The sequence below is a fragment of the Arvicola amphibius genome, chromosome 4, assembly GCF_903992535.2.
Source record: "Arvicola amphibius chromosome 4, mArvAmp1.2, whole genome shotgun sequence".
In the NCBI taxonomy this organism is placed as follows: Eukaryota; Metazoa; Chordata; class Mammalia; order Rodentia; family Cricetidae; genus Arvicola; species Arvicola amphibius.
The window spans coordinates 27,161,966-27,189,826 of NC_052050.1; the positions used below are offsets into that span (position 1 = coordinate 27,161,966).

At 47.0% G+C, this 27,861-nt stretch overlaps 2 protein-coding genes across 2 annotated transcripts in view; one reads left to right on the forward strand and one right to left on the reverse strand.

Annotated features, from left to right (window-relative positions):
* Abcc3 (ATP binding cassette subfamily C member 3) overlaps positions 1 to 11,407 on the forward strand; it is a 51,755-nt gene extending 40,348 nt beyond the window's left edge. Inside the window, exons 27-31 of the mRNA XM_038325551.1 lie at positions 2,422 to 2,568; positions 2,696 to 2,854; positions 3,429 to 3,595; positions 8,332 to 8,526; positions 10,690 to 11,407. Coding sequence (XP_038181479.1) covers positions 2,422 to 2,568; positions 2,696 to 2,854; positions 3,429 to 3,595; positions 8,332 to 8,526; positions 10,690 to 10,798 — 777 coding nt within the window. The 3' untranslated portion in view covers positions 10,799 to 11,407. The remainder of the gene's footprint in view (positions 1 to 2,421; positions 2,569 to 2,695; positions 2,855 to 3,428; positions 3,596 to 8,331; positions 8,527 to 10,689) is intronic.
* Positions 11,408 to 12,856: 1,449 nt separating this feature from the next.
* On the reverse strand, positions 12,857 to 27,344 carry Ankrd40 (ankyrin repeat domain 40). Its single transcript, XM_038327062.2, is given in 6 exon segments — positions 12,857 to 15,201; positions 16,449 to 16,630; positions 19,634 to 19,804; positions 19,807 to 20,115; positions 20,664 to 20,812; positions 27,066 to 27,344. Coding segments are annotated over 6 exon segments (1,008 nt in total). The 5' UTR covers positions 27,200 to 27,344; the 3' UTR covers positions 12,857 to 15,138.
* Positions 27,345 to 27,861: the final 517 nt, after the last annotated feature.

Genomic DNA, 27,861 nt, shown 5'->3' on the forward strand with positions numbered 1-27,861 from the left:
ACCATCTCTGAGCTCTTAGTGTCAAGCAGCTCACTTTTTGAGCTCCAGCCCTGTGTTGCATGGCTACAGTCCTCTGCCCTCTATGAGATTCCAGCACTGTGACCTGCCTTTGTTTCCCCGGCCATCAACTCCTGTCTTTTTCACCTTCCCTGTTCAGCCTGGACTCTATGCTTCATAAAGAGAGGCTCTCAACCTGTCCCTGTCCCTGCGTACAAAACCCCACCCTATCTGAGCCCCCTTGTCCATGTCATACCTGCGCAGAGCAGCTAATGTGAGCTGGAGAACAACATCACTAATGTCATAACCACCCTCCACATCTGGTATCCCTGCTTCATTTCGCTGAGAACTATGTGCTCCCACTTTCAAAACGGTCTCTTCAGAGCATTCTCTGTCCTCAGACCACATCTGCTTGTTGTGATATTTTGTTTGGGTTTTTAACAAATAAAGCTTGCCTGAAGATCAGAAAACAGAGCTAAGTCACTAGAGGCCAGGCAGTGGTGACTCGTGCCTCTAGTCCCAGAACTAGGGAGGTGAAGACAGGAAGGGAGAGGGCTGGGCAGAGAGGGGACTATAAGGCGGGAGGAGACAGGAGCTCAGATGCAGTCTGGAGATGCAGTCTGAGGATGCAGTCTGAGGATGCAGTCAGAGAGGATGCAGACTGAGGAGGCAGTCTGAGGATAGGACCACCTCTTTGGTCTAAGCATCAGTAGAGGTCTGTCTAATGGTTGGTCACTCTGCTTCTCTGATCTCTCAGCTTTCATCCCCTAATATCTGACTCCAGGCTCTTATTAAGAACAATTAGAATTCGTGCTGTCTCTGTTCTCTGTGCTCAACCCTCCACCTTGCCTGACCCTTCCATGAGAAAATAGGTTAAAGATGATGTGAACTCCCTTCACCTTCAGCTCTTCAGTGCTGAAGCATCCTCCTCCTCCTTCCTTTCTCTTTGAGCTGATGTTTTCCCTTCTCTTTTCAAAGTCCAGCCCCTCAGCTTCTATCAGATCATGTGGCTGTTAGAGACTATGACTTCCTCCACTAGACCATCTGTCTTGTTCCCTCTGTTGGATGATTCTCATCTATGTTCACCTTCCATTCTAGACACAAACAACCCCCACCCCACTTTCCCCTGCAACACTTTGCCTCAGTTCTCAGCTCTCCTTTGTCGTGAAGTCTGTTTTTTTGCTTTGTTTTGTTTGTTTGTTTTTTCGGGACAGGATTTCCCTGTGTAATAGTTCTGGCTGTCCTGAAACTAACTCTGTAGACCAGGTTGGCCTCAAACTCACAGAGATGCGCCTACCTCTACCTCCCAAGAGCTGGGATTAAAGGTGTGCGCCACCACTACCCAGCCATGAAGTACGTTTTAAGCTGTGATCTACACAGGTTTTACTTCTTCCTTACCCTGGCCTTGCCTGCTGGAGCCTGCTTTCCATGAAAACAGCTCACTCATGACCTACCTGGCAAGTCCATTCTCCTTGAAGTGCCCAGTGAGACCCTTTGAAACTCCACTGGGAACTGGGCATGGTGGTGCAAGTCTTTTAACCCCAGCACTAGGAAGGCAGAGGCAGGAGGACCTCTGTGAGTTCAAGCCCAGCCTGGTCTACTGTGACAGCTCTTTCAGTAAAGTGCAGAACAAACATGCCCAGAGCCCTGGGTTCTGTTGCTGGTATCAGATAAACCTGGCATGGTGGCTGGTGCCTGTAAGGCCAGCACTTGGGAGGTAATTCAGAGTACCAACCCCTGTACTGCAGAATGCAAACAGCAAACAGCGTTCCCTTGTCTGTCGTGCCTTTCCTCTAGATAGCCACTTGCCTTGTCCCCTCCCTCACCTCCTTCAGGTCACTACTGTCACCCCTTCCAGGAAGCCTTCTTGAATAATACATAGAAGAGCATTAGTGGGACTCTTCTGGTCCCAAACCCCCACCACTTGTTTCGCTATAGAGACTTGCTGACGTATAAACCATGCGCCCTTGTGTATGCTGGAACACAAGCCTCCTAGAATGAGAGCTTTGTCTCATTGGTGACACTTAGTAGTAAAGAATGAATAAAGGTGATGAAAGGAGATGCTAAAGCAGGCAGGGAGCAAACCTCAGAGATTTGTAACAGATTGGTAGGGGCAGGACAGAGAGGTTCTGGAGTTAGCATTTAGGGAAATGAAATCAAAGAGAAAAAGCTGGGGGGCGTGGCCCAGTGGTAGCCTGTTCGCCTGACCCGTGTGAGCCCCTAGGTTCCATCAAAGAAAAGAGTCAAAGGATATAGGAATTCACTGAACCACAGGGTGTCAGGCCTCCCCATCAGGGATTATGGTGGGTAAGGATTGAGGTGTCTGGAGAAAGGTGGGGCTGAACAGCGGAAGAGGGCTTGAACAGGTGGTGTCATTACCCTGATGAGACCTGAGACCATAAGATCCCAACTGTCTCCTGCTAGGCCCCCTGGGTGATCAAAGGCAACCGTGCTCCAGAAGGCTGGCCCACACGTGGGGCAGTGGAGTTCCGGAACTATTCAGTGCGGTACCGTCCGGGCCTTGAGTTGGTGCTGAAGAACCTGACCCTGCGTGTGCAGGGTGGCGAGAAGGTACTGGTGCCTGGGGACCTTGCCACATCCCCTGTGGGGAGAACATGGGTGCTCGAACTGGCTATCCATTGGGGTGCTGATAGAAACCTAGAGATGCCCCCGACAGCCTTTCCCATGCATTCCACAGGTAGGCATTGTGGGCCGCACTGGGGCTGGCAAGTCTTCCATGACTCTCTGCCTGTTCCGAATCCTGGAGGCCGCAGAGGGTGAGATCTGCATCGATGGGCTCAACGTGGCACACATCGGCCTCCACGACCTGCGTTCTCAGCTCACCATCATCCCCCAGGTAAGAACCTGCTGATCCTGCTCCTCCCTGCACCCCTCTCCCAAACCTTGAAACTTGAAGAACTTAAGAACTGAGCCCTGGGGCCTGCTTGGAGAGATGCCTCCACAGGGGGAAGCAGAGAGAGTCAACACAAGAGCCACCCAGGCACAGATCTGGAAGGGCAGAAACCTCGGCCAGTCAGGACTGCCCTTGGGCTCCTGGCCTAGCACATGGGAAGGACCCCAGGCTCAGGCTCCTCCCAGCACAGCAGGGCTGAGGTTTCCTGTCTTTCTCTTCTGGATGCACCGTTCCCAGTGGCACAGCCTTTTCTGGCTCCTTAGGGTGTTTTTCTGCCAAGTAGACACTTCAGAAGAAGATTAGTAGCCCTGCTTCCTGCCTCAGGCAGGGGACTTAGCGACTGGCCAGGCTGAGGTTTATCACTCCCCCACAGACAGTTCTGTTATCTCCCTGGTAATGTCCCCCTTCTGGAAGACTGGGGACAGAGCAGAAAGCTGCTGCCTGGTCACTTTCCTTTCCCTGCTCCTGAGATTGCTTCTAGGGCATAAACTATTTCTCCCTGATTTTATGTCACCAGGACCCCATCCTGTTCTCGGGGACCCTGCGCATGAACCTGGACCCCTTTGGCCGTTACTCAGAGGAGGACATCTGGAGGGCCCTAGAGCTGTCCCACCTCCATGCCTTTGTGAGCAGCCAGCCTGCAGGCTTGGACTTCCAGTGCTCAGAGGGTGGGGATAATCTCAGGTAGGAATGGGACTGGACATGTCAGGAATGCTGCCCCCATCTGGTGGTCCTTTGGGTGCTGGGCAGAATCCTGATGAGCCCCTAACCCACACAGGCATGCGCCTCAGCCAGGGCTGCACAGGGATGTTATTTCCTATGGAGTATATCCTCGAAGGCACATGGTACTTCAGACTGCTCACACAAGCCTCCCTTGGCAGTTTAGGAAACAAACTCAGAGAGGGCAGGGGATTAGCCAAAGTTGCACAGCTAAGAGAAGGCATTCCTGGGATTTGAACCAGCTCTGGTTCTCATCTAATTTGACTCCAGTGACTTTCAGATGGAACAGTCCCACCCTTGTTGGAATCTTCTGGGCTCTAGGGTCATGTACCTGTGGCACAAGTGAGAGGAAGCCCATGTGCTCTGGAAAGCTAAAGATGTCTGCTAGGATGGAGGCAGTCAGTCAGGAATATACAAAGTAGGCTCTCTCTGTATTCCCTGTGCCCCCTCTAGACTGTTAGGTTCCACATCCCAAACCTCTGGGCTATGTGTTCCAGAGATCAGCAGGCTGTTCCTACTGAGTCAAAAACCTCAAGATATCTAGATTTTCTTTTGTATTCTGTTTGAGCTTGTTTCTGGTGCTAGATTCACCAATGCTAGGCAAGCTCTTTACTGCTAAGCCATATTCCTAGTCCTAGCTGTGTGATTTGGGGCAAGTTGCTTAACCATTCTGTGTCTCTTTTACAGTCACTATATAAATAGGGATAATAATAGTCTATGCCCGCTTGCATTGCACTCCCTGATAATAATGTAATATGAGGCTGGAGAGGTGGCTCAGTAGTGAAGAGCAGTGGCTGCTCTTCCAGAGGACCCAGGTTCAATTCCTAGCACCCACATGGCAGCCCACAACTTGCTGTAACTCCAGTTCCAGCAAATCTAACCTCCTTTTTGGCCTCGGTAGGCACTATACACAGACATACATGCAGGCAAAATACTCATAGATAGATAGATAGATAGATAGATAGATAGATAGATAGATAGATAGATAAATGAGATAGAGGTATATACATATACATATAATGCAAGCTACATGTATATATATTTTTTTCTAGTAGTCATATTAATGGGCAGCATAGTGATACCCCTTCTCAAGAGAGGCATGGACCAGTGAGGTAGCTCAGTAGGGCAGGATGCTTGCTGCACAAACCTAGTGACCTGAATTCAATCCTTGGAACCAATGTAAAAGTAGGAGAGAATCAACTCTACAAAGTTATCCTCTGTCCTCCACATTTGCACACACACACACACACACACACAGAGAGAGAGAGAGAGAGAGAGAGAGAGACCTTATATACACATAACTACATATACACACAAAGATGCATACACACATAATAAAAATAATACTGATGATAACAAGAGAGGCAAACAAACAAGGATAAACAGGTGGATTAATTAATTAATTTGGGGCTGGAGAGATGACTCGGTAGTTAAGAACACTTGCTGCAGGGCTGGAGAGATGACTCAGAGGTTAAGAACACTTGCTGCTCTTCCAGAGGATCAGAGTTTGGCTCTCAGCACTCACATCAGGTAGTTCATGACTGCCTGTGGATTCAGCTCCAAGGGACCCAGTGCCCTCTTCTGACCTCCACAGGCACACGCACACACATATATACACATACCACAATACACGGCATATAGTCACAGACACACAAGCATACACATAAATAAAAATACATCTTTTAAAAAGTTAATTTCTTACCTCATTATTTATTTATTAAGTATACAATATTCTGTCTGCATAGATGCCTGCGGGCCAAAAGAGGGCACCAGATCTCATTACAGATGGTTATGAGCCACCATGTGGTTGCTGAGAATTGAACTTAGGACCTTCGGAAGAGCAGGCGATGCTTTTAACCGCTGAGCTATCTCGCCAGCCCCTCTTACCTAATTTTTTGAGACAAGCTTACAGTGTAGTTCAGATTAGCCTAGAACTCAAGGTAATCCTGCTTTAGTTTCATGAGGACTAGAATTATAGGGGTATGCCATCATACCTGGTAGAATAAATATTTCTAAAAATATAAGTATTTGTTTAGTGGCACTCATGTGTAGAACAATTTACAAGAGTTAGTAAATTGATTTTTTCTTTTTTTTTTCTTTTTTTCAAGACAGAGTTTAGCTGTAGCTTTGTAGACTAGGCTGGCCTCGAACTCACAGAGATCTGCCTGCCTTTGTTCCCGAGTGCTGGAATTAAAGGCGTGTGGCACCACTGCCTGGCCAATTCTCTCTTCTAAGATTGGGTTACAGGAATCAGTTCATGCAAGTGTCCTTTATCCACTGAGGCATCTAACCGAATAGCCCTGGAATAAATTCTAAAAGCATATTTTATCCAGCCCAATGTATCTAAAATAATATCAATGTGTCATCAATATAAAAGCTATAGGTGATATATGTCTATCATCCCAGACCTTGGGAGGCTGAAATAGGAGGATTACCTTAAGTTTAAGGCCAGTCTGGGCTACATCATGATTCCTTATCTTTAAAGAAAAAAAAAAATAAGCCTGGTGGTGGTACATGCTATTGCACAGAGAAACCCTGTCTCAGAAAGTCAAAAAAGAAGTTATCATCGATATTTTTTTCACAAAGTTTAAAATCCGGTATGTATTTTCCATTTCTTTTTGGTGTTTTGTTTTGGTTTTTGTTTTTTTCAAAATAGGGTTTTCTCTGTGTAGCCCTGGATTCCCGGAACTCCTGCGTAGACCAGGCTGGCCTCAAACTCAGAGATCTGCCTATTTTTGCCTCCCAAGTGCTGGGATTAAAGGTGTTCGCCACCACTACCTGGTGGTTGTTTTTTGAGACAGGGACTCTCTATGTAGTAGCCCCAGCTGTCCTACAACTTGCTATGTTCACCAGGCTGGACTGGAACTCACAGAGATCTCTCTCCCTCTGCCTCCGCCTCTGCCTCTGCAGCCTCTCCCTCTGCCTCCTGAGGTGATACACCACACCTGGCTGTATTTTCCACTTGCAACACAGCTCTGTCCAGAATAGCTACAATTCAAGTATGAAAGAGCCAGATTGTGGCCAATCATGGTTTCACTTGAAGGGAGCAATCTGGGGCCAGTTCCTCTGAGAAGCACTTAGCCCGCGTGCACTCCTGTGGAGTTTCTCTGCCCTTCTTCTTCTGCCCCTCTCTTTTTTTCCTTACTCTTTCCTTGGTGGGTGCTGGGGTCAAACCCAAGACCTTGCACATGCTCAGAAACCTTCACCGTGACCTACATTCCTAACCCCTTGGTTTTTCTGCCTTATATTCAGGACATACTCATGTTTCAAAACTTGAAACAAACAAACAAAAGGTCACATCTGCCCAGCGCTTAATGTTTTGCAGTATTCAAAGTAGTTTGGCCTCCACCATCCCATTTCATCTCTTCTGCTGCCCTGTGGGCTGGAAATAGAAATGGAATTACTTGCCCAAAACTGCCTGGCCATCCAGAGGCAGGGCAGGGGACTTAAGGATGTGAGATTTTTGTCCCCGTCACTTTTCTTCCTTCATCACAAGGCTTCCTCAAAGAGAAAACAGGTGGTACAGGCCCAGTGACACATACCTGTAGCCCCAGCGACTTGAGGCAAGAAAATTGAAAGTTCAAGGTTAGCCTTGGCTGGATGGAGATGTAGTTCTTGCTTGTGAATGTGAGGTCTAGACTGAATTCCCAGTACAACTCCTCTATCCCCCCCCCCCCCAAAAAAAACCCTGTAAGGGTAACTGTGTACCTTTAATTGGCTTTTACTTACATAACTACATGCGGTATGGCTGGCGGCAGTATGGGCTCTCCAGCTTCTGTCTCTAGAGCTCCTAGCTGCTTGCTAGTCCCCAGCACGTCCCCCAGAGCATCTGTAGCCCTTCACACCAGCTTCAGAAACAGAAATGGTCCCTCCTCCTCCCTCAGTGAGCTTGTGGTCACTTTAAGTATAACCTGCAGCCTGTGCCAGGCCCACCATTAATCAGCCCTGAGTTCTATCTGGCAGCTCATTCTGCTGCCAGAACCTTCATTAGTTGCGGGAAGAGGCCAGGGAGGGAGGCCGGTCTTTACTTTGGCTGTGACTCACCCCTCTGGGAAGGGTTGAGGTATTTGTCCTTGGGTGTGTGTGTGTGTGTGTGTGTGTGTGTGTGTGTGTATGGGGGAGAGGGGGTGTGCTGTGGCCTCTGTGGTTGGGAACACAGCCTGGCTTTGTTTACTGGTTCTGGCTTTCAAGGCTGGAGGTTGAAGATAAGGATCCACCCTCCTGATTTCAGTGAAGAAAGATAGGGAGTCCCCAGGTCCCTCCCTTCCTTGCCTCCCAAATAGAACCGTGCTCTCTATTCCCTGTGTGGGTAGGAGATGGCTGCCAGAATGGTCTAATCATAGTTTAGCAAGATGGCGTGAGTGGCTTGTATGCAAATATCCGGGAAGCACAATCCCAGTATGTTCTTACTATCGAGTCTGAATGACTGACGATACGAGGTAAAGACACTGTGGCACTAGTTGAAGAAAGAGGAGACCTGAGAATGCATACAGCAGAGCTCTCGCAGTCATGCTTGGCTCTGGCCCTCGAGGTCCCTCATGATGGTACAAAGCCTTGTCCCTGCTCCTGGAGGGCTGTGGCAGAACCAGGAAAGAGAAACAGTCCTGGGCTGCTGAGAGGAGGTCGAGGCAAACATGTTGGAAACAAGGCCGGGAACGTAGCTTGGGTACCTAGCTGGCAACTCCTGCCTTCTTTCTCAGTGTTGGCCAGAGGCAGCTCGTGTGCCTGGCCCGAGCCCTGCTCCGCAAGAGCCGCGTCCTGGTTTTAGACGAGGCCACTGCTGCCATTGACCTGGAGACTGATGACCTCATCCAGGGCACCATCCGTACCCAGTTTGAAGACTGCACTGTATTGACCATTGCCCACCGGCTCAACACAATCATGGACTACAACAGGTGGGCCATGGAAAGCCGGGGGTGAGGGGATGGAAAGTCATGAAAAGTGAGGGGATCTGTGGCTATCACCTCGGAGACCGGAAGAGGCAGGGCCAATGAAAATGCCTGGGCATGAGACTCTTGGAATTGGCCATGGCATGGGAGTACAGGACAGGGTTCCCAAGTTATGCTTAAGAGGCAGAATAGAGCAGGGTTAATTGGGTCCAATGATATATGCAAAAGCACAAGGTCCTTGTAGAATTACCAAGAGGTGGGAACGGTACACCAGGCTCCCTAGACATTGTAAAACGGCATGGCCCACCTCTGTGTTCCTTACTGTGAATGGGTAAGGGGAGGGGAATGGCTCCTCACGTCCCATCCAAGCTTGCTGGTGGAGTGTTTACACGACTATCACTTCATCCGCATCTCACCACCGCCTGTGGGGGGCGCACAACAAGTCACAGGGAATGAGATAAAGCTGCTTGGGAGGTACATGACAGATTCCTGGGTCCCATCCTTGGTGACTAGACCCTAACAGTGCCCAGAAGAGCGGATACTTTGTGAGGAAGGCAATGCCTGTCTGAGCGCAGAGCGCTTCTCTGGGCTGTTCCATGTCTCTTGGAACTGCTGCTGTAAGGAGTCAGCGAAATTATGTTTAAACTGAAGGGAACACCGAGAAATGTCAGTTTGCTCCCCAGTCCCCATAAAGCCCTGTACTGTGGTTCCCCTAGCAATCATCCTCCTAGAGTGAGAAAGACAGCATTGCCCCGCAAGTTCTTGGCTTCCTTGGGTAGGGGGATGAGTCAACTGAGGCTTTCTCTTGGAAGTGTTCCCATGCAGCCAGCAGGATGGGGGGGGGGCAGTAAGAATGCCTGATGCTACCCTGTGTCCCTACCCCATTTCTAGCCCCCACTCCCATTCAGGACCCCACTGGGAAAAGAATGCAGGTGGGCTGCAAGAGCTGGGCTCTGCCTCTGAAGAGAGAGGCGGGGCTGAGAGGATCTTCCCAGATCCAAGCCCCAGCAGCCCTAGGGTGGGAGGTTCGGGGCCACCATGGGGGGTGGGAGTTCACTCATTCTAAAAGGGCAGGCAGAAATTAATCAGAGAGTCAGGTTACAGAGCCTGTAATTAGAGCCCACGGGAAGTAAGCAGGGGTCCCTGTGTGCAAGCAGAGAAGTCAGTCTACATAGGGTGGCAGGGCCTTCTCTTCTAAGAAAGGGCAGTGCCAGGTGGACCCAAAGGATGGGGAAAGGGTGAGAGAGGGGAAGAGAGGAAGGGAGGGGGCTGAAGACCTCAGAAATAGAGGCAGCACAGCCCCAAGGCAGGGAGTACCGAGGCTAGAGTGGAGTCGGAGAGAAGAACCAGCCCCCAAAACTGTTCTTGAAGACCGTGCAGATTCAGTCGGTCTTCATGTTAAAGGCCAGGAGACGCCATTGGAGGCTGAGTTTGGATAACACAGCCTCCCGGCCCAGGTTTGGACAGGGGCCAAGTAGTAATGTGCACTCCTTCCCAGAGCCCAGCAGGTGGGGATCAGAAAGCAACCTGCCCCTCTCACAAAGGAGTCTCTCTCCAGGCTTGGAGGCCCCTGACCCTCCCACCTTACCCTGGTGCAGCTGCCTATGGGTCTTCTGCCAGGTGCCTCCTGTGTGTGGCTGAAAGGAGAGGCTCTAACTCCAGGCTCGGGCTTGCCTGGGGTGGGGCAGTGGATCCATGCAGCAGCAGCAACAGCAGCAGCAGCAGCCCAAGTCCCAGATTGCAGCGTTGGCCTCACTGCAGCCTGGTTTCCTGCCGCGTGCCTTTGTGAGCTGGCATAAAACAGATGGATGTCCACCAGGCCTGGTGCAGGCCCGTGACTCCCCACACACAGCCATCTGAAGCCTTGCGACCCCAGTGAGAGGAAGGGCTCATTAGGGAAGGCTTTCCAAGCCCAGACTAGCAGAGATGAATAGGACTTTGTGTTTGATCCCAGACACCGCACTGTGCACTAGGACAGCTAACAAAATAGCGAAAATAACCAGCCTTATGAGTGTGTGCATGTGGCCTATCAGTTGTGCTAAGTGGGCTGACTGAGTGGGTGGGCTGACATGTCACCGTGGAGCCTGAGCTGAACCCAAAGGGCAGGGCTGGCCTCCAGGGCTGGGTCTACACTGTTGGAGACCTAACTACTTATTCTCTTTTGGCTAGGGTCCTGGTCTTGGACAAAGGGGTAGTAGCTGAATTTGATTCTCCAACCAACCTCATCGCAGCTGGAGGCATCTTCTATGGGATGGCCAAAGATGCCGGACTCGCCTAGAATACATTCCAAGGGTTTCTTCCTTGTCTGAATTGTCAACTGTAGAATGGACTTGATGACAATAAGTGGGGGCATTTGTGACATTTATTATTATTTTATTATTATTATTCTGCAAGTTGCCTCCCAGACTAGCCATGCTTATCACCGGAATGAGGAACTGAGTGGAAGTCTAGTTAAAAGTCTGGTTGAGACCAGCGCCTGGGTCTCCTGGCCTAGTCTACCATTAGTCCCATACTGCAGTTTTTTTTTTTTTCAAGACAGGGTTTCTCTGTAGCTTTGGCACCTGTCCTAGAACTAACTCTTGTAGACCAGGCTGGCCTCGAACTCACAGAGATTCCACCTGCCTCTGCCTCCCGAGTACTGGGTTTAAAGGCGTGCGCCACCACCGCCCGGCCCATACTGCAGTTTTGATTTGTTTTGTTTGAGACTTCACTCCTGCCTCTACATTTCATATTTCCATTTTTTTTTTTTTTTAACAATCCTTCCTCCTCCTGGGTCAGGGACTGCTAGGTCAGGCTGTCTGCCCCAGGAATGGAGTTCCCGTATGGTGCTGCTGTCTGAATCCACTTCAATAGGATACGTGTGAAATAAACCGTGGTCAACAGCAGATACAGCATGTGTTGCCTCCTTCTACCCGTCTCCAAAGCCTGGGGGGTCTAGAACCTTTGTGAAGAACCAGGAGAAGTGGAGGGCCTCCTACACTTCTCTGTGGCAGAGTCATCTGAAACCTTCAGATCTAGAATTTTTGGCCGCAAATACCATCTTCATAGCCAAAATTCGCAGCGAAATTACGTGCTCCCACTTCCGCTGGGCAGATGCTATGGAAGATAAGAAAAAGGCCCTGAAATCTGACCTGAGGCCTTAGCTTCTTGGAAGAAACTTACTGGGGCCATGTCATTGCTGTCTTCCAAACCTGTTATTCTCCAGGGGTCAAAGTGGCTCCTTCAGATGCCTATTTACCAGGAAGACCACTGGTCATTCCATCTCCACAGGTCAGCTGGGCGAACAGGAAGGTCAGAAGTGTCCCTGGTCCTTGCCTCCCTAGCCTCTTGGAGCCATTTTGCATGCGTCAACAAAGGTTTATTCTCTGCAGAGCTCACCTGGTAGCAGGGCTGCCTGTTCTCTGCAGAGCTCACCTGGCAGCAGGGCTGCCTGTTCTCTGCAGAGCTCACCTGGCAGCAGGGCTCCATGTGAAATGGATCTTCTGCCACCTCCTCAGCTTTCGCACCCTCTTCTGTACCCTTACTCTTGGTGAAAAGTGACTGGCTGCAGGTGGTGGCTGTTTTTCTTTCCTCACCCTAAGTGCTTGCCAGTTGCTGAGGAGGCTGAGATGGTGCCTTTGATCTGCTTTTTCTATATGCCCTGGGTTGCCCTATGCTGCAGGACCATTTGTTAAAGGTTAATCCCATTTTTTCTCTGGCAGGTTGTTCCTGAGTATATGGAAGGCGACGTCCATCCTTGCTCTATCGCAAGGATGAAAGCACAATCGCCCAAATTATTCTGCCTCTCCTCAGTGCTAAGAAAAGGTCTCTGCTGTGCTCTCTGATTTATTAGGCCAATTTGGCATGACGTCTGCTCTGTGAGGCACTAGCTGGCCTACACCAACAGGAGAGTCATTTGGCATGCCTCTCAGCTAGGAATCTGAAGGTGGGAGGCTGTTTCCTTTCCTGCCTCGGCAGTTTGCTTCTGAACTCACGGAGGCCATGACAGGTGCTGACAGCCCAAAGGGGAGGCTCAGTTGTGTCAAGTAAATAGGATAATCAAAAACTGCGGTTAATAGGGGACGACCTCTATCTAGCTGGCTCAGCGGCTCCAGGGAAGCAGAGTGACTGCCGTGAACTGGGAGGGAAGACTCCACAGAGACTCTGTCTCCAGCTGCTCCTGACAAGGCCTGAGTGCTGCTGGAATAGCAGTGGCACTGGGGGGAGGAGGCTCAGCTGGGGAGCTGGTCCTTCCCTTTTCCCTCCCAGTGCCAGCCCCATGGGACTTGACAGCAATCTGAACCCTCTGTGATTAGAATACAGGGCTGTTTACGAGGGCAAAATGAGAGAAAATGGACTTGGTCAGTTAACGTTTAATTTTTATAATACCTGTTATGTCTGAACAGTCGACGACACACAAGGAAAAGTCTCCTGTGAATGTTTTACACAGTGTGAACACATGCTTTCAGTATGCAGTAGAGGAGGAGGAGAAGTGCATTCAGTTAACAAAGCTTGAAAGAAAATCCCTAGTTATAAATTACACAAAGCATATAAAAATATTTCTCTGAATGCATAGATTAAGACTTCAAACTCACCTAAGAGCAACCATGCAGTTTCATCCCACTGCCAGAAGCAATGACCACAGAGGACTTCAGCAAAGGACAGGGCATCGGGCAGAGCCAAGTGGAACCTGTCCCCCATTCGGGACAACAAGACCCTTGGTCACTCTGCTTCTGCACTCTGGAGCACTCTTCTGTAGCCCACCTCCCAGCCAGGTCTCTACTGCTTCCGAGAAGCTCTCATCAATTGGGGTGGCTGATGGAGTTTGAACCCCAGTGATTTAGACATGAATTAATACTGAATTTATTTCTTCCAAGATAGAACCACACTTAATTGTATCAGTAAACTAAGTTTTTCCAAAGCAAATTGAGTGGGGGGGGGGGAAGTTAGTACATCTAGATAAAGTAGATTCTGAGGGGTTTGACCACAGGCGAGGTTTTCCTCATTAAAGCACTTGGGAGAAGGGGGGGATTGAGCAACCGCCACTCGGCTATGCAAACACTCTACAAGAAGGAAGTCACCCCAGCTGTACCAGGGGTGGGTATGATTAATCCACTACACAGAGTAACCCCACGAAGCTGGCCTTGAACACCTCAACTTCATCCAGCGTTAGGTGGCAGTGGGAGGCCATGACCTCAGCACAACATCCTCTTCCACGGACATCTGCATGTTCCTCACTCAACTGCAGTGTTCTAATACAATGAAGTTAATAGTCAGGAAGTTAAGTTTCTTTGGAAACTATAGGCACTATGGGGGAGAAGCTTAAGACAGCAGGGATTCTCGTCAACAGCTGCTCCAGCCCCTGCTCTCCTGTTTGTCTGCACGGGCCAGGTCCTATTCTCAAATTAAGCTGTTTCAGCAAAACGGAGGCTTTTCAACTTTAACAATGCCTAGGAGAAGGGGAAGAGCTCTCTGAATGAACTCTTGGGAAAGATCCTTACGCCATGCTCCGGGAGTCTGATTGGGTGCTCACAACTGACTGTCCAGTGGGACTGAGGGTAGTGATAGGGGGATTCCTAGATCCAACAATTTGTGTTACAAAAGCAACAGATTTCAGAGTTATGTAAAAATCCTAATAATTTCCAAAAATAACCTTATCTTTGATACAAAAATAAAGATGCTAACTCCTTTAGTTCAGTTTCCCACAATGACCGTTAAAAACAGCAACAAATTCAGGCTCAAAAACTGCTTTCATTTCTGGTGGGAAGTGAGAGTGGTGGGCGTGGACCAGCAGTAATTTGTGCTCTTCTTGAATGGTGCAATTCCAACAAGAATGACAGGAACTGCCTCAGAGTAAAAATGTAGTGGGTTCCTTTAGAAAAGCATTAGAGAGCCCTCTAGTGACTGTGGAAGGAGGAGAGACGCAAAGACGACTGTCCTGAGAAGGTGGCAGTCATGAGTGGTCACAAACAAAAGTGGGGAGGGGGGAGGGGAAGCTCTTTTGGTTAACAGCCTATTTACAATTAGGTAACTATATTTTTAAATACTTTAAAACCTGAGTAACATTTATAAATACGCTATGTGAACCCTCACAGCCATGTGCTTTCGTTCCCCAGTCGTCCTCCCCAGTCGGTTCACAATTTCAGGAGCATCACGAGCATGCAACACCAAGAAAAGTGCTCCCGGCCCTTCGGGTGCACTGTCAACAGGAGTGGCTAGAAATAGGTTCGCTCTCAGGTTCCACGTCGACAACTCTAGACTCTGCACAATAAAACACTGGCTATCGTACCTCCGGCTTCTGCCTCTCAAGACCACTTCTCAGCTATTCAGAGATTCAGCCAATAAGTTTATTGTGCACCAAAAGGGCTTGGAAGAGTGGCACCGCTGCTGGGGGTCGGGGTTCCCTCCCTGCTGAGGCTGATGTTAGTGTACACTACGTAGTGACACCAGGGGGCCCTGGTGGGCATCCGAGGCTTTGGATCAATGGCTTGTCCTTTGGCCCAGAGGTGACACATACTGTCACAATACTCAGTAATTAAAGGCCCTGCTGCGTTAGTATGTCAGTTTTGAAGCTCTCCGGTTGTAGCACGGTCTCTCAGTCCAGTGGTGGACGCAGCGTTTCTGAACAGAAAATTATTCTCACTTATCATCAGAACCAGCTCCAGCTCCTGGAAATCCTGAAGTCGGGCCACATCTTTTGTCCTAAAATAAAACAGGGTGATGAGTTAAGTTTCCTTTCCATTTAGTTACTTTTTTATTATGTTTGTTTATTTGCTTATTTTGTATGCACACATGTTTGTCATGCATGATACACAAGTGGAGGTCAGAGGACAACCTGTGGGAATGGGTTCTCTCATCCCACAATGTGGGGCCCTGGGATAGAACTGAGGTCATTGGGCTTAGCAGCAAATATCTTTAACCACTAAGCCATCTTGCCAGCCAAGGGCAACAGATTAACAGAAGCAGCTTATGTCTATGTTTGGTGGGTTGTACTGTAGTATCTTGGTCCATCTTCAATCTAGAAGGAAAATCAAATCCCTGGGGCAGCTAAGCAATGATCAGTCCCCAGGTATAACCTGAACAAGATGGAGAAGGCCCAAACAGTCTCTGATGTAGGATGTGAATGTCCTGAAGGGACAGGCAAGTGGCTATCAGTTTTCCTCAGGAACCAAAGAAGCCAGCAGTTTGATGCTGAAGAACCTTAGCTGGCTAGAGGCCCAGGTAGGCCTCACCTCATCACACAGAACACCATAATAGAGCACTAAGTCAAGCCCCACAGGTCACTATGGAAACAACTGAAACAGGCCCACATAACACTCTGCTTGTCTTCCAATCTTCAAAAATGCCAATGTGGCCAGTGGTGGCGCACACCTTTAATCCCAGCACTCGGGAGGCAGAGGCAGGCGGATCTCTGTGAGTTCACTCAAGGCCAGCCTGGTCTACAAAAGCTAGTTTCAGAACAGGCTCCAATGCTACAGAGAAACCCTATTTCGAAAAACTAAAATAAATAAGTAAATAAAAATAAAAAAATAAAAGCCAGTGTATTAGACAGTGTATTAGAATATAGTAGCTCACACCTTTATTCCCAGCACTCAAGAGGCCAAGACAGTAGGACTGCCATAAATCTACTGCTGGCCTAGGACAAACAATAAATACCAAAGCAGCTAGAGCTACACATCAAGACCCTGTCTCTAAATAAACGAGCAAGTAAAGTCCAGGTCTCCATGGGCTCGGATGAACAGAAAGCTTATGGACTACATTTAGGTTGGAGCTTGAATTCAAGGCCTTGCACATGACAAGCATACGCTTGATCACTGAGCTATGGCTCCCTTTAGCCGTTTACTACTTACTGGCTTTCCCTTCAGCTACGACTCAATAACCAAGGAAGATGTTAGGCGTGCTCCAAATGCAGACAGTAACCACTCAATTGTGCTGGGCAGACTTCTTACCTTTCTCAGCAGAGTATTGGGTAACTTCCTGATCTTTTCCACTTGGTCTGGATTAACACCCAGCTCACAGCAGCTCACTCTGAGCAGTTCTTGGTAGGTGAGCTCCTGTCGATCCAGTTCAATTTCAATGAAATCATTTTCCCGAAGAGATGGGTTCTGAATCCTCACCTTGAGTACCAGCTCTAGAGAAAGAGAGGAGAAAGGTAACGCACAGGCTGTGTAGCTCAGCGCGTGGAACTGAAGGTCTGTGCCACCCACTAAGAAAACCTAGGCCAGTCAAGAAGGTTTGTTAAACCCACTGCTGGCTCTGTTGGGGCAGTTTCCTACATTGTCTTCTCCACTGTGGTTCACCAAGCAAAAGGGGGCAGGAGCAGCAGCTACCCTAGCTCTGTAAGGGTCACTAATCTCTGTCATCGGACATAAGGAAGTAAAGACTCCAGAAGGGTTTGAGTACCAATTACACATGCGTAGGGAAAGGAGAAGCGGGTCAGAAAGATGGCAGGACAAGATGTGGTCCCTGAGAGATCTTCTGACAAGATTCAACAATTATGGATCTAAAGTTACTTAGGACACATACCACTCCTTGAAATAAAGACAGAAAAGGAGCCAGGCATTGATTCCATCACACACTTATAATCCCAGCAATATGAAGAGGAGCGAGAAGGACAGCCTGGACTACATAGGGAGACATTGTCTCATAACACCAAAACAATTCATCCTAGCAATTCAGGAAACAGAGACAAGCAGATTTCTCTGTGAGTTCGAGTCCAGCTTAGGCTACACACCAAACCTATTAACAAAAATAAAAACAAAACAAACAAAAAACCTACCCACCAAAGTCAAAACAAAAACAGCAAAGAACAACAAAAAAAGTTAAATCTAAGCAGGACTTGAAACACTACACCTTGGTAAGTGAGGATCCTTGCTTGGGAGTAGGTAACATGACAGGCATGAGCCAGAGTTAGAAGCAATCTATCTGCCTTTACATTCCAGACCCGGCGTCAAGATGCCTGAAGCCAAGTATTCACATACATTTGTCAGTTCTGTCCTGCTCTTAAAGTACAGACACGGCACAGCATCATAGCTCCGATATTAGCAGCTATGGTACCAGGTCTTCAAAACTAGGAAGTCAGGTGAAAACAGGTGAAAAGGAAGGTAAGTGTGCACCAGACTGTAAGGATTTTACTGAAACTAGAACTGTCTGAATGAACTTGTGGTTTCCAGTGTTCTTAAAACAGTCAGGCATGGTGGTATACTCCTTTAACCCTAGCATTTGGGAGGCACAGGCAGGTGGATCTCTATGAATTCAACACTAGCTTGTTCTACATTGTGCGTTTTGGGCCTAGCAGGACTATACAGTGAGACTCTACCAAAAACAAACAAACAAAACCGAACAAATACATACACAGAAAGAGAAAATACATGAGTATGCATATACATGTGAATATGTATATACATACAAACATATGCATAAATGTTTATTTGCTTCCTTCTCTTCTCCCATCTCCTCTTTATATCATTCCTTCTTTTCCCTTCTCTCTAATTAAGCCTAGAACCGTCACACCTATAGCAAGAAGGACACTTAGTGTTCACATCCTAGCTTCTTAATCCTACTCTCTACCCAAAAGAACCAGGACTCTTAGGAGAAACGGTGAACTGCAGTGTTGGAGTGGGGGAAAATGACACTATAAACCAGGAACATCTTGTTGCACTAGAAATAAGGATATGTTCCAAGAATAATGGGGATATGTCCATAGAACATTAAGAACTAGCTTGAAGGGGTTCCCACTGGCTAAATTAGGAATAATCTGAATATCAAAAGAATGACTGTATCAAATTATTACAACACACTGAATATAATATGAATTATGAGTCCAGGCTGGAGAGATGGCTCAGCAGTTAAAAGCACTGGTTGCTCTTCCAGAGGACCCAGGTTCAAATTACCAGAATCCACAGGGTGGTTCACAACTGTCTGTAATTCATTCCAGGATATCCAATAACCTCTTCTAGACTCTGAGGACAGCAGACACATACATGATATACAAACATCCATGCAAGCAAAGCAGTCATGCCCCAAAAAAACAGTCAGTATGGCTATAACTGAGAAGAAAAAGTCCTTCTTCACTGAGCTCTTTTTTTAAATTTTATCTTATTCCCTGAACTGAAATTACATAAGGTTATGAGTTGCCATGTGGGTGCTGGGAATTGAACCCAGGTCCTCTGGAAGAGCAGCCAGTGAGTGCTCTTAAACACTGAGCCATCTCTCCAGCCCTGTCCCCCAAGTCCTTCATTATAGAAGAATAGCAAGTAATAAACAGGGAAGGAATGATAGAAAGCCTATTTCATCAAATAACTCTTGAACCCTTCAAAATTATAGAGAATCATCAAGAATTATCAAGAATAATAGGAGAAAAGGGCTGGAGAGATGGGTGAGCTTTTAAGAACTCTTGCTGTTCTTCCAGAGGACCAGTGTTTGGTTCCCAGTACCCATGTGCCACATGGCTCACAGGGCCTGAAATTCTAGTTTCAGGAGATCTGGCACCTCTTTGATCTCTGCGGGCACTATCCATACATGGCACACTTACATGAAGGCAAAGCACATTCATTAAAAAAAAAAAAAAAAAAAAAAAAAAAAAAAAAAAAAAAAGATTGGGGGGCAGTGTCTTTGAGACAGGATTTCTCTGTGTAGCCCTGGTTGCCCTGGAACTCACTCTGTAGACCAGGCTGGTCTCGAACTCACAAAGATCCGCCTGCATCTGTTTCCCAAGTGCTGGGATTAAAAGTGTGCACCACCATACCCAGCAAGAGAAAATTTTTGTTCCTAGGAATGATGGAAAAGAAACAACATTTCCATATTTTCAAGTAAAAAGTTTAGAGTTGGGGCTGGAGAGATGGCTCAGCAGTGAAGAGCACTGACTGCTCTTCCAAAGGACCTGGGTTCAATTCCCAGCACCCACATGGCAGCTCACAACTGTCTGTAATTCCAGTTCCAGGGGATCTGACACCTTCACATAGACATACATGCAGACAGAACACCAATGTACATTTTTAAAAAAAAAGTTTATGAATCCTGAGAGAAGGGAGTTCCTTGGGAAAGGTCCTGGAACCTTTCCCTTATTCTGAGTACACCCCGATTAAACAGACCTCACTCCTGATGCAGAGGCTGTTTGCTGCTAAGGCATTACCTTGCATATTAAATGGAAACGCTCCAGTGAAGAAAAACGGCTGAAATGCTGGCGCTGGTCCTGCATATGTCCCATTTTGAGGCTCCAGAGACACCGGTGGCTTAGATGGGACAGAGGAGAAAAGGGAGCGGTTCTGACTCACTGGTGGCTGACACACAGGACCAGGTTTGTGCTTTCTGGTGTTCTGAGTATGGCAGAGGGGGCAGAAATATCACCATTCTGAACCAGTGCTAAAGAGGTGTGGTCCCTAGGAAAGGCCCCTAGCAGAGGAGGTTCTGTGGGGGGCAGCAATGGCGGTGAGCCGTCTGCAGGGGGTGATGCTGGAGGTGTGGAGGGGCCCCCATTCTGCAGCTGGGTGGAGTCTTCTGCTGCGGACGTGTAGATAAAAGGGAAGGCTGGGTTGGCCAGATAGTTGGGAACAAAGGGCAGATCTGACTCCTTCTTCAGCTGGGGGAGCTCATCATCATCATCAGTTTCTTCCACTGAAAAACAGAAAGATAAAGACCATAAAATTCATCAAGAGGGGCTGGAGAGATGGCTCAGTGGTTAAGAGCACCGCCTGCTCTTCCAAAGGTCCTGAGTTTAATTCCCAGCAACCGCATGGTGGCTCACAACCATCTGTAATGAGATCTGGCGCCCTCTTCTGGCATGGAGGCAGAATGTTGTATACATAATAAATAAATAAATAAATCTTAAAAAAAAAAACTCATCAAGAAAGGAGCATGGTGGAAACTAGTGTCATTTGGGATGTGACAAATACTTTGGTCAGGACTGACTGCCTCTTGAGGTCAGAAAAGAGAACATTTCATTAGGTTTATGACCATTTTTACTGTCTTCACTTTTACAGATTATAAAACCACAACTTATAATATTGGAATCCTACAAATAATGTGGAATCACAACCTTGGCATAGTAATTAATTTACAAAAGTAACACCAGTTATCTGATCAGCATCAATGTGGCCAATAATACCACATCTTAACATATTTGTTTGACAAAAATCAAATAATATTACCCCAAACAGACTTACCTCCCATAATCTTTCTGATTTCTCTTCTTGATGTTAACTGCACTGGCATTTCCCCTTTTGTTGTAAGAATGTCTCTGTCAGCCCCTGATTTTAGCAGGTAAGAGACCACCTGGCCATGGTTGCGCTTACATGCCCAGTGTAAACAAGTCCTGTCCCAAAGAAAGGAGAAAGAATGACTGAAGAAAGAGAAAAGGTGATTCAAGATTTCAAATTACAAACATTAATAAATGCCGGAAGCAAAGACCTGTATTTTGAGATCTGCATTTTGTTTACAGCCATCTTAAGCTCACAAGTTAAGAAAAATATTTACCTCTATTCCCTCTGCAGGGTCTAGGAAATCAACCTGGCGTCTTAAATCCTAGCAGAGACCTGCAGGCACCAGGCTCCGGAATCAGTTAGCATTTTCCTTTGTTAGTCAACAATCACAGACCCTCAGTATTTACTTATCAGCTAGGGATGTCTCCGGACCTGAATTCCAGCAGACCTGAGTTTCCCGACACCCTTCCCTTCCCCTCCTTGCCCATTTGCTATATAGCAGCCTCTGAGAGGGAATAAACGGAGCCGGCTTGATCAGAAATCCTGTCTTGTCGTCATTTCTCGTGTCTCTTGTCTCCTTTCATTCCTCTCCACTAGGTTTAACAGGGACCCCAGTTCGAATCCCGCTGGCCGGGATAAGAAAATAAATATACATAAGCTTGTTAGACTTCAGCTAGAACTCAGAAGTCAGACTAGCAATCTCAACTTTTCATTTCACAAAGCAGATGATCAAAATATTAATATAGTCAGGCATGGTGGCACATGCCTTTAATTCTAGCACTTGCGAAGCAGAGGCAATCAGATCTCCGTGAATTCAAGGCCAGTCTGCTCTACATAGTGAGTTCCAGGACAGACAAAGCTACATAGTGAGACCCACACCCATCTTCAATAATAATAATATTTTAATATGCTTAAATTTTATTTTTAAATTTCATTCTTGGGGCTGGAGCTGTAACTCCATGGTGCTTGCCTAGAACACACAAGGCCTACCTGGGTTCAATCTTAGCACTGCAAAATAAATAGATAAAGTTCTAATTTCTAGACCTCAAGAAACATTAATCTATGCCAGGAGCTTCAATTTCCAAGGTTCCAGAGACTGCTGGCTGCTGACTGCAGTGACATTTTAGGATGCTACTCCATTAGTAAGATCCATTAGATCCTGGTCTCTTTAAAACAGATTTCTATGTTACCTCTTTATTTTAAATAGGATGCTACTCCATTAGTAAGATCCATTAGATCCTGGTCTCTTTAAAACAGATTTCTATGTTACCTCTTTATTTTAGAAACTAAGGAAACTTTATTTGCATCAAGTGCCAGCTAAAGAGTAAATATCACCAGGCTAATAGCTATCTCCTACCTGCGGTTTCTCTGTTACGTCAGTCATTACTACAGCAGGGACTACTGCATCCATCTTAGCTGCTTACTCCCCTTTTCTCGGTTTCTTTCCTACACACACCTACACACATACACGATTTCCAAATTTTCATTTTTAAAAATGCTGAGTTTTCTTAATCTCTCCAGCAGCTACCAACATATTCTCATCTGCTCAAATGAAACACTGCACACATACTTTTTTACTCTGGAGGCACTGAAAACAAAGATATCAACAACCAAATTGGTTCAAGAATAGACCCTGCTAACAGCCTCACTAAAGCAAAACTATTTACTATTATACACACAGAGGTGCTGCACAGTCCAAAGGACTATTTAATACTGTAGAGAAATTTAGTTAGCATCCCTCAAATACGCCATCTTAACAGAAGTTGCACCCTCAGGTGCAAAGCGGAGTGCATATTATGGAAAGAAAACACTTTTCCCCATTTCAAATGACCCCATTCGTCAACTCTCTAATTTTTTTATAATACAAAGAAAATACTTTTATTTCTGTATCAAAGACTCTAAGGTTAACAGTTGTTGACAAGACACAAAAAAGGTTTGAAAAGCTACAGATAATCATTATTGGATTTGATCTCCCTTCATTATTTTACAGGGCACCTGTACGCCCCCAACCCAGCCTCAAGCATGATGTGTTCAGGTGACAACATCAGGGTTCCTTTCCATTAGTCCTCAGCTTCTTTCTTTTTTTTTCCCAACTCTCTAACTTAACCTAGATAATCATCATCAGAGTTTACAGCCAAACCCAGATAAGATAATCGACAGAGAAGGGGCTCAACAAAGAGGCCACTAACCTAAGAAGTACAACCATTGTATAGTTTATTTCATTTCAAGGAAAAGTTGATTTGCCTTGTGTATCTTTACATTAATAACTTTAATAACTTTACATTAACAGCCTGAATGACTGGGTGGAGTCACTCACTCACCATCCATGTGCCTTTCTTGTACTCGGTAACAAAAATGACTGCCCACGTGGGGAAAACAGCGAAGAAGCTTTTAAAATTCTTTTGTCGTGCTGTAACCCAGGGCCTCATTCATGCTAGGCAAGTGACTGATCACTGAGCTACACCCCCAGCAGAGGGTGAACAGAAGGCGGCATCTACCTGACATATACAGATGCGTGTGCATGCATGTGTATATGATATCAGAGACTGAACCAATGTCCTCACATATGTTAGGCCAGCATGCTACCATTGAGCTACGTCTCCAGTCCAAGTGCTATTTCTTATCACTTATTAGTGAACCTAGGATAATGAACACTGCTTAGCATAGGGGGATCCAAAATTTCCTTGATTCTGAGCAAACCACAGCTCCGAGTGTGTTTGTGTGAAAATGTCTGTGGCATAGGCTTGAAAAATGAATAATTACAATACGGTGAGTACTCAAAAATGAATGGATCAAGCTGAGAAAAAAAAAAATGCTCCCTTTTGGAAAGTACTTAGTCAGTCGTCAGGAGAGTGAAAGAGTAAGACTGTGGGTGGTCAGAGACATTCCGGACAAACCACCAGCTCAGAGCACTACCATGGAAATGGGGTTAAGTGGACACAGCATGCCCCAGCCACCCTGGACCCTCAGTGACCACTGTTTCAGTCTAGAGCTGAGTGGCTATAGGCAACTATAACTCACAACCACTGCAGTCAGGCAGTATTTTCAACTTCTTCATAAACCATAATACTCATTTCTAAAGCCAAAGGGGACACATGACACTTGGATTACAATTGATGTGGAAACTCTATTTTTGAACTTCAACTCTTTAAACTTTATATTTGCAGTCTGAATATCCCATTAGGGCTGGAAAGTATTTTAGACCAGAGGCTTTGGACATCATTCATCAACTGGGCATCATTCATCACTGCTGAAACTGTGGTTACTGAGCAACCAGGAATTGAAAGCAGTCACCAGTCTACTTTTCAATATTGAAAAGAGTTGGGTTGTTTTTTTTTTTTTTTTTCCAGGGTTACTTTATATGTCTCCCAACATGTTGCCTAATAACAAGAAAATAACAATAGCGAACACAATACTTTACATGTTGGACCTCGTTCTAAAGACTCCACTCATTTCATCTTCAAAACATCCCCTGAGGAGCTGGGTATAGTGGGGTTTGCTTGTAGCCATAGCTACTCAGTAGACTAGGGTAGGAATAAGGTAACTTTGAGGACAAGAGTTAAGGCCAGTCCAGGCAACCTAGCAAGACCAAGTCAAGAAAGAAAGAGAAGGGTGGAGCTGGAGAGATGGCTCAGCAGTTAAGAACACTGATGCTCTTCTACAGGTCTTAAGTTCAATTCCTAGCAAAACACAAGGTGGCTCACAACCATCTGATATGGAATCTGATGCCCTCTTCTGTCATGCAGGCATACATGCACGTAGAGCACTTAAAGTGCATAAATTAATAAATCTTTAAAAATTTTAAAAAGAAAAACCTAATATTGTGATCATTCTTCACTCATTTTACAGTCAATAAAGCTAGAACAATTCACAAATAAATAAGCAAACTAGAAAGCATGCTAGGTGGATGGATAGTAAGTGTTATGGCGCAATTAAAGCAGAGTAAGAGATTAGGAAATGGCAGGGCTTAGGAGGGGAGTTGCATAATTTATTTATTGGTGTTCTGAGACAGGGTTTCTCTGTGTAGCCCTGGCTGTCCTGGATCTGTAAACCAGGATGGCCTCAAACTCACAGAGATCCGCCTGCCTCTGCCTCCCAAGTGCTGGGATTAAAGGCGTGCGCCACCATTGTCCAGCTGGAGTTGCCCAATTTTAACTGATAGCCAATGAAAAGCTTTACCATGAAGCTAACATTTAAGCTAAGAGCTGAATGATAGAGAGCAAACCATAGGTATATGGAAGAAAAGCTTGAGGTGTATTGTTCCAGGAAAACCAGGGAGGCCAAAGGAATGGAAAGCAGTGAACAAGGAAGCAAGTCTCAAGAGATGGGGCCAAAGGGCAGGTAAGGGAGTGGAAATCTATTTTCAGAGGAATATGGGATCCACTAGAGGACTTTGCGCAAAGTGATCCAACTGTTCTAAGTCACGGTCCCTCAAACTACGAGTTAAGGTCATGATATAAGCAAGGACACCATACAACTATCTAGCAAGGTGAATGGCAGTGGCTTTGTATGACAGTGTGGCAGTCAGATAGTGGTTTTGAGAGGTAGTCAGATCCTATGTGAACATGGAAGCAGCAGAACCGGCTGACTGTATATGGTGTGTGAAGGAAAGACAGGGACCGAGGATGGTGCCTGCATTCTGGTCTGGTCATGTAAGAGGCTGAGACGAGAAGGACTCAAAGCAGCAGGCCAAGAGCATAAGGCGGGATGAAGGGAATCTAGGACTTCACTCTTGGATTGAATTGATGGGAGTGGAGTGGAGTTAAATCTACAGAAAGCCTCATCCCAGGACGTCAGCCTCACCGACATTCACTGTATGTCTAGCGAGGGCAGACACTGTGCTGAGGGTGACAGACGCTAAATTCACTTTCAGCTCTACTAGTTACTCAAAGGTGAACAGTAACGTAGACTAATTAAATCCCAGATTAGTAATTTAGGGATATTTTGAAAACTGGGTGGTTTACTTAATTTTCTTGGGGACTCAGTTTCTTGATCTTTAAGGTGGAGAAAATAACAATGATGTATGTCCCCAAATAGTCATAATGAGATGTCAAGTGTTCAGAACCACATCTGAGCCACAGAGCACAATCAATACATGGCAGCCATTTATTATCCTTCATCTCGGTAAAGGCTAACAATCCTTCTGAAATCACCGGAGAATGAAGTGACTCAGCCAAGATCACACAGCTAAGCAGGGATAGCCTGCAGCAAGGCCAGGCTCACTGTTCTGTAAAACACTGCCTCCCAGTGCCAAAACAGCAATTCACAGCTTTTGGAAGGCATGGCAAGACAAACACAACTCCACGTTTTGTTTTTTTTTTGGTTGCAAACACTTGAAACGAGACAAGAAAAGTGTTTGTTCACTGTCTCCTAGCTGTGGACAGCTATCTGGGATAGTTTCTTTAGCAAGGAAACCTCAGTTTTTACTCTGATACCATATTAATGATTGTGTGACCAGGGCAAAACATTCTCTGGAATTCAAATGATCTCCAGTGTACGGGTGTATGATTTCCAAAATGTACAACTCGATTTACAAAGCTGGGGGAGGTAGATTCAAACTTACTTTAACTTTGAACTAGCAAATAGGCTAGTTAAACATTACCTTAATTAAGTAGAAGTGCAAAAAAAGGGCAGAATACCACATTCAGTAACCTGAAACTAAAGGCTCGATCGCATCTTAAAATGAGACTCCTTATTTAGTTGGGAAGGGGGCAGGCAATCTGCAAGCAGACATCTAAAGCCTTGGGTGAAATTCTCTGTTGGAAATTGTACTAGAAAAACAAAACACTCTGCAGGGCAAACAAATGAGCCTCCTCCCAATAGCCAGCTGTAGGCAATAGCAAATCACGGCTGCATTGAAACCACAGAGGCAAATTATGATGCAAGTGGTGGGGTTTTTGTAATTGTTGTTTCTTTTCTCCTGGTCTTGGCTAGAAAAATAGTGCTGGTTCTACGACTGGCATTTGCGCGGTTGCTTATGCTTTCATCTCTGCACGAAGTGTTCTTCAGAAGCGCCCCTGGCAAAATAATTCAAGCCTGATGAAATCCAGAGCAGAGTCGCTGAGAATCAAAGCCTCTAATATCACTTTCTGGGCCAAGCATAGCCAGGGGGCGCGGGGGATGATGGCGTGGGCTCTAACGTCCTAGAGGGCGCTGGCCGCGGTGGACCACGGTAGGATACGATTTGGGAAGGATGCGCTTCGGACTGCTCGAGGCAATGAGGCCAGGGCTAGTCTCTAGAGGGCACAACCTCCGAGGCCTGAGGTGCCAGCCTTCACCTTAGCCAGCGTGCTGGGTCAAGACTGACTGCTCCACGCCCCAAACTAGCAGCCCTGAACCCTCAGGCCTCCCCCGCTCGCCACTTACCAGCCGTTGACCTCATTTTGGGAGTTCACATCCACCCCGCTCTCCACCAGTTTCTGCACCTCCCGAATGTCCCCCAGGGCCGCTGCCTCCCGCAGCCTCTCCTGCTGCTCCTTCTGCTCTAGGAGGGCGTTCATCTTCCCCAGGGCCCCGGGCCCCCGGCCGCCCCGCCCCGAGCCCGTCAGCGCCGCCGCCGCCTCCGCGACCCGCTCCCGGCCATGGGGAGGGAGCGTCGGGTTCGGCCGCCCCACTCGCCTCTCCTCCCGCGCCCGGCCCGGGCCCTGTGCTCCCGCCCGCCCTCCCGCAGATTCCCTGGCTGTTGGCGGCCCGCAGGCCCAGGCCTCCTCCCCCGCCGCGCCTCCCGAAAGCCGGCTCCGGGGGACCCTATTTAGTGTGACAACACTAACCCAGGTACTTTTCGTTCCGACTAGCGGCCCAGCCGCCCCAGCCGGCTGTTTATGTAACCGCTGCACTGGATTATGTGCTGTGATTCATCCTCTATTTTTAGACCTCCCAGCTTCCAGCGAGGAGGACAGACACAGGAATAGTTGCGGGGCGGAGGGACCCGACATATTTGAGAGCCAGAAAAACCATATCCTCTGAAGCAGGCTGCTTAGCCGGCATTAAAAATAATTGGTGGGTTTCCACCCACCCCCCAAGTTTGGTAGCTCTTTTTTCTTTATCTGAGCCAATTTTTGCCCGGCAGGACGGGAAATGGGCTGAAAACGATCCTTCTATAATATGCCCATTATTTGCAAAGATAGATGACACTGTTCTTTCTTATTTTTGTCGGTGCTTG